Source organism: Nerophis lumbriciformis, linkage group LG18 (assembly GCF_033978685.3).
Source record: "Nerophis lumbriciformis linkage group LG18, RoL_Nlum_v2.1, whole genome shotgun sequence".
Lineage (NCBI taxonomy): Eukaryota > Metazoa > Chordata > Actinopteri > Syngnathiformes > Syngnathidae > Nerophis > Nerophis lumbriciformis.
This window is the reverse complement of record NC_084565.2, coordinates 18,310,018-18,317,400: the sequence shown is the minus strand read 5'-3', so window position 1 is coordinate 18,317,400 and position 7,383 is coordinate 18,310,018. Positions and strand designations below refer to the sequence as shown.

The following is a 7,383-nucleotide window of genomic DNA, read 5'->3' as shown; positions in this document are numbered from 1 at the left end:
TCATCGCAGGGCCAACACAGATAGACAACATTCACACTCACATTCACACACCAGCGACAATTTGTTGAACTCAGGACTACTCAGGACCTTCGTATTGTGAGGCACGTGCACTAACCCCTGTCCCACCATGCTGCCCACAATGGGATGATTTTTTATTTATTTATTTTTTATCATTTACAATGGGATAATAAAAAATCAATTTAAAAAAATATATATGAATGTATAAAATGGGCTTATCTCAAACATAATTAGGGTGTTTTCTAATTTGAACAATTTTCATAGATTTTGTAAATCATTGAACCAAAATCTAAGTAATTGCGTCCTATAGAGAGATGGTTACCTTAACAACGACACTCACTATGAGACGTTTAGCTACTGTATGACACTTTTAGGTATTTAATACAGCATTTCCTTGTGACAAATTATTACGAACAGTAGATACTTTAAACTAATATGAACGTACTTTGACATCTTTAATGCATCACTTTGGTTTTGGGTGTTCGCATCAAGCAAACGCGTGGTCTGCACTGATTGGCCACAGCCGCAATTCGTCAACTCAACTCTTTCACCCCATTGGCTTAAAACCGTTTCACTTCCTGGCCGAGTTCTAGCGCTGACAACCAATCAAATTGGGACATCTGTGCCGAGGCGAGAGGCGAGAGAGGTTGCATGATTTCAGTGTAACGGCTCCAAAGGAGACTCAGCACTTTTACAAGGCGCAGAGCCATTAAGGAGACTTAATTGTACTTTATTTTGTTAGGTTTTGTAACAACCCTTTGACAAGGTGTGCTTTGTCGCCATGACCGCCTTGTCTCTACTCTTTTTGATCGTTTCGGCCGCTGCTGTCCTGGCTGAGTCTAATGTGTATATCCGAGAGCAATTTGAAGACGGGGGTGAGGTCTTTTTCCATTGATTATACTATATATAATATTCATTATTAATTAAGTTAATCATGTTATTGTGTTTCATATCACTATGAATGGATCTCGTGTTTTGAAGTGATTGTGTCAGTGCTTGGGCATTTATGAAACTAGCTAGCATATTACTACACATTTTAGCATTTTAGCTAGTCCATTTTGTCTTAAATTCTACACTGCCTATATTTTTCTGTACGTCCGCCCCCATTTAATTTGACAACCGTCCCTCCCCCATTTATGGTCAAGTCCCCGTGTCACCCCCTCCCCCTTCTGTACATTCCCCCTTGGTCATTGACTGGAACTGCCCACATCCTCCTCATACGTCGGGGGCGTCAAACTCATTTTTAGATCGGGGGCCACATGGAGAAAAATCTACTCCCAAGTGGGCCGGACTGGTAAAATCACGGCATGATAACTCAAAAACAAAAACAACTTCAGCCTGTTTTCTTTGTTTAAAAATAGTACAAGCACATTCTGAAAAAGTTTAAAAAAAATAATTTATTATATATATTTTCTGAACAAATAATCTGATAATGTTTATCAGTCAACGCATTGTTATTAAGTTTTCAATCAAGATAAAAAAATTATCCATCCATCCATCCATTTTCTACCGCTTGTCCCTTTTGGGGTCACGGGGGAGGTGGAGCCTATCTCAGCTGCATTCGGGCGGAAGGCGGGGTACACCCTGGACAAGTCGCCACCTCATCGCAGGGCCAACACAGATAGACAGACAACATCATACTTGCCAACCCTCCCGGATTTTCCGGGAGACTCCCGAAATTCAGCGCCTCTCCCGAAAACCTCCCGGGACAAATTTTCTCCCGAAATTCAGGCGGACCTGGAGGCCACGCCCCCTCCAGCTCCATGCGGACCCTCCAGGTTGTTGTAATATATTGAGTTGGAGGCAATAACCAGGTGAGGTGATGAAGTACATCTCTTTACTGTAGACTTCAGAACAGACACACACTTGACGTCAGGTGCGCAACACCACGTAAATCGTTGGCCAACCAAAAAGTAACCCCAGTACGCTATAGCCAACATTCACCAGGAGATGGCAACAGACAAACATAGATCACTCTATTGCATTCCTTCTAGCTATATATATATATATATATATATATATATATATATATATATATATATTTTATTATATGTATATATAAATATATATATCTATGTGTATATATATATATATATATATATATATTATATATAAATATATATATGTATGTATATATATATATATATATATATATATATACTGTGTGTATATATATATATATATATATATGAAATACTTGACTTGTAATGTGTCGTTCGAACGAACAAACCTTTTGAGTGAACGTACTGAACCGAATCACTTCATGAACTGATTCGTTCCTTTCTCAGCTCCGCCGCGACCATGCCGGTATGAGTGGAACTGGCGCATTCTGTGACTCACTGAACCCTCGACGTTGGCGAACGACGCAGCCAGCTACTCATCGCGGGGGTGGGGGGAGGGACTGAGCGAACGATTCGTTCACCGCGGATTAACGACATGAATCACTCAGTGAACGACAATGCTTTCGCTCTCTGCTCTGCTTGCCCCAATGCCACGAGTGATTCTCCTCCCGTCGCGGGGATATGTTTCATGCCATTGGCATCCGTTCTCCATTCATTCTCCAAGCTAACAGCTAATGTTGACTCAAACCACATGAAAACAAACACACACACGCGCCCCGTCCCCATTATCTCAACACATAAAGTTATGAGAGTAGAGGAGACAGAGAGAAACTCAGTGCAGGCAGGGCAAGGCTGAGCACCATTTGTTTTGTTTTATTTAAGGTAGCCTATTTATTTTCTTTTTGTTTGCACATTTAAGTTAATATTTTCTTTGTTATATTTTTAAACGTAGGCTACAGAACATTTAGTTTTTATGTTGACATTTCTGGCTCTTAATTTATTTGTTTTATTTTGAAGGTATTTATTTTCTTTTTGTTTACATATTTAAGTTTACATTTTCTTTGCTACAGAACATGTAGTTTTTATGTTGGCATTTGTTAAGGGTTTCTTAATTTGATATCTGTTTTTGCACTAAACAAACGAGGCCTATTTATTTAACTGTTGATTGCAAGCATTTTAGTAGGCTATTACAATTTTTTTTATTTCCCACTTTTATTTATTTCTTATTTTCATTTCAGTGCAATAAAACATATTTAACAACCAAGACATTTAGTCGGTGACCGAATTTTTTGAACGAATCAATTTAAGGAATTGATTCTAGTGATTCAGTACAGTCAAAAGAACTTCCGATCCCATCACTACCGATCCCATCACTATTGACTTGGTGAATTCTAGCTGTAAATATACTCCTCCCCTCTTAGCCACGCCCCCAACCACGCCCCCGACCACGCCCCCCACCCCCCACCTCCCGAAATCGGAGGTCTCAAGGTTGGCAATTATGGACAACATTTACACTCACATACACACACTAGGGCCATTTTAGTGTTGCCAATCAACCCATTCCCAGTTGCATGTTTTTGGCGGTGGGAGGAAGCCGGAGTACCCGGAGGGAACCCACACGGTCACGGGGAGAACATGCAAACTCCACACAGAAAGATCCCGAGCCCGGGATTGAACTCAGGACTACTCAGGACCTTCGTATTGTGAGGCACATGCACTAACCCATGGGTGTCAAACTCTGGTCCGCGGGCCAAATTTGGCCCGCCGTGTAATTTCATTTGGCCCTAGAGGCAATATCAAATTAACATTAGAGCTGGCACGCCGGTATTATACAGCGGTGGTGCCGCTATAACACCGCATTCACCGCTAATACTCATACTTGCCAACCCTCCCGATTTTCAGTGCCCCTCTCGAAAGTCTCCCGGGGCAACCATTCTCCCAAATTTCTCCCGATTTCCACCCGGACAACAATATTGGGAGCGTGCCTTAAAGCGTCCTCTACAACCTGTCGTCACGTCTGCTTTTCCTCTATACAAACAGCGTGCCGGCCCCTGTCACATGATATATGCGGCTTCTACACACACATAAGTGAATGCAAGGCATACTTGATCAACAGCCATACAGGTCACACTGAGGGTGGCCACATAAACAACTTTAACACTGTTACAAATATGTGCCACACTGTGAAACCACACCAAACAAGAATGGCAAACACATTTCGGGAGAACATCCGCACCGTAACACAACATAAACACAACAGAACTAATACTTTCTCTTGCTACTTCAAGGCTTGAATGTTTGATTCATTCATTATTGTTATTTTATTTTCAAATGTATTATTAGCTTGTGGAAAAAGTTTATTTTGATATTTACCTCAGAAGGCTGCAAATAGAAAAGAGGCATTCGATTTTTATTTAAATTTTATTTGATATTATTGAATTATTATTATTTGAAACTCGATTTTGCATGTCACTATAAAGTCATATAAGCCTTGCTTGTTCAATATTCAATGCAAAACTTGTTTAAGTTAATTAACTATTAAAAGGTTAATTTGTTCAACCTTGGCCCGCGACTTTGTTACAGTTTTAAATTTTGGCCCACTCCGTATTTGAGTTTGACACCCCTGCACTAACCCCTGGTCCACCGTGCTGCCCCCCAAAAAATCTAATTACAGGATGTTATTTATGTAGTTCGATCATTTTGCTCGACTGATGCACTGCCCAAGAAATATCAAATTACAGGATGTTATTTATGTAGTTTGATCATTTTGCTCGACTGATGCACTGACATCATGTAGTTTATTTTGTACATATTAGGGCTGGGCGATTGGCCTTTTTTTAATATCTCGATATTTTTAGGCCATGTCACGATACGCTAGGGATGATGCTCGAACCCGGTTTTCCCGGTTGTTCGATAAGAAAAGAACAGAGTCCTCGGACTCAAATCACTTTTTGAGAACCGGTACCCGTTATCGAGACCACTATAGTAAAGAAAAAGAGTTGGTTCTTTATTCGAATCCCTGGGAACGAATCCCGTCCCGACAAGAAATGCCCTGTAGGACATCACAAGAAATGACGTCACGTAGCTCAGTCATTTGTCACGGTGGGGTGCAGCGTGTTGCGGTTCGTTCTCCCGGGACGCAAAACTGACGGCTCCGGACGAAAGCGTGCAGGTAGGAGATGATTTATTTCTCATAAATCATACACATTACAACAGACAGGAACGAAACAAAAGGAAAGCATGCCGTTCGCACGAGAAACTAAAGCAAAAACTTACTTAGCACAGGAATACTAGAAGCTAAGGTAACTTTAGCACAGGAATCATGCGCTCAAAAACCAGAATGCCAACGTTACTGTTGCAAATGCAAACAATGAAGCCACGACGAGTGACCGGAAAAGGCAGGCTTAAATAGAGTCTCTGATGAGCAACAGGTGCGCGTACAAGGCAGGTGAAAATCATAAGTAACCATGGTGACTAAAACAAACCCCCGAAGTGCACAAAACAACTAAGGAAGTCCAAAACTAACAACATAACTAAACAAAACATGATCCGACAAATATATACATCATTTACTGACCTTTTTATTATAAAATATCTGTGATTTAGTATATACAACTGTTTTGTAATATGCAATTAATTAATTCAGTCATTATTAATATACTGAGATGAAGAATATCTTATTTTCAATAAGGTTGAAAGTCCATCCATCCATCCATCCATCTTCTTCCGCTTATCCGAGGTCGGGTCGCGGGGGCAGCAGCTTAAGCAGGGAAGCCCAGACTTCCCTCTCCCCAGCCACTTCGTCCAGCTCTTCCTGTGGGACCCCGAGGCGTTCCCAGGCCAGCCGAGAGACATAGTCTTCCCAACGTGTCCTGGGTCTTCCCCGCGGCCTCCTACCGGTGGGACGTGCCCTAAACACCTCCCTAGGGAGGCGTTCGGGTGGCATCCTGACCAGATGCCCGAACCACCTCATCTGGCTCCTCTCGATGTGGAGGAGCAGCGGCTTTACTTTGAGCTCCTCCCGAATGGCAGAGCTTCTCACCCTATCTCTAAGGGAGAGCCCCGCCACCCGGCGGAGGAAACTCATTTCGGCCGCTTGTACCCGTGATCTTGTCCTTTCGGTCATAACCCAAAGCTCATGACCATAGGTGAGGATGGGAACGTAGATCGACCGGTAAATTGAGAGCTTTGCCTTCCGGCTCAGCTCCTTCTTCACCACAACGGATCGATACAGCGTCCGCATTACTGAAGACGCCGCACCGATCCGCCTGTCGATCTCACGATCCACTCTTCCCCCACTCGTGAACAAGACTCCGAGGTACTTGAACTCCTCTACTTGGGGCAAGATCTCCTCCCCAACCCGGAGATGGCACTCCACCCTTTTCCGGGCGAGAACCATGGACTCGGACTTGGAGGTGCTGATTCTCATCCCAGTCGCTTCACACTCAGCTGCGAACCGATCCAGTGAGAGCTGAAGATCCTGGCCAGATGAAGCCATCAGGACCACATCATCTGCAAAAAGCAGAGACCTAATCCTGCAGCCACCAAACCAGATCCCCTCAACGCCTTGACTGCGCCTAGAAATTCTGTCCATAAAAGTTATGAACAGAATCGGTGACAAAGGGCAGCCTTGGCGGAGTCCAACCCTCACTGGAAACGTGTCCGACTTACTACCGGCAATGCGGACCAAGCTCTGGCACTGATCATACAGGGAGCGGACTGCCACAATCAGACAGTCCGATACCCCGTACTCTCTGAGCACTCCCCACAGGACTTCCCGAGGGACACGGTCGAATGCCTTCTCCAAGTCCACAAAACACATGTAGACTGGTTGGGCAAACTCCCATGCACCCTCAAGGACCCTGCCGAGAGTATAGAGCTGGTCCACAGTTCCACGACCAGGACGAAAACCACACTGTTCCTCCTGAATCCGAGGTTCGACTATCCGGCATAGCCTCCTCTCCAGTACACCTGAATAGACCTTACCGGGAAGGCTGAGGAGTGTGATCCCACGATAGTTAGAACACACCCTCCGGTTCCCCTTCTTAAAGAGAGGAACCACCACCCCGGTCTGCCAATCCAGAGGTACCGCCCCCGATGTCCACGCGATGCTGCAGAGTCTTGTCAACCAAGACAGCCCCACAGCATCCAGAGCCTTAAGGAACTCCGGGCGGATCTCATCTACCCCCGGGGCCTTGCCACCGAGGAGTTTTTTAACTACCTCAGCAACCTCAGCCCCAGAAATAGGAGAGCCCACCACAGACTCCCCAGGCACTGCTTCCTCATAGGAAGACGTGTTGGTGGGATTGAGGAGGTCTTCGAAGTATTCCCTCCACCGATCCACAACATCCGCAGTCGAGGTCAGCAGAACACCATCCTCACCATACACGGTGTTGATAGTGCACTGCTTCCCCTTCCTGAGGCGGCGGTTGGTGGACCAGAATTGCTTCGAAGCCGTCCGGAAGTCGTTTTCCATGGCCTCACCGAACTCCTCCCATGTCCGAGTTTTTGCCTCTGCGACCGC

At 44.5% G+C, this 7,383-nt stretch overlaps 1 protein-coding gene across 1 annotated transcript in view; it reads left to right on the top strand.

The window, feature by feature from the left end:
- The first annotated feature begins 632 nt into the window (after nt 1-632).
- The window catches only part of calr (calreticulin), a 33,518-nt gene continuing 26,767 nt past the window's right edge, over nt 633-7,383 (top strand). The window contains exon 1 of the mRNA XM_061977778.2: nt 633-893. Coding sequence (XP_061833762.2) covers nt 800-893 — 94 coding nt within the window. The 5' untranslated portion in view covers nt 633-799. The remainder of the gene's footprint in view (nt 894-7,383) is intronic.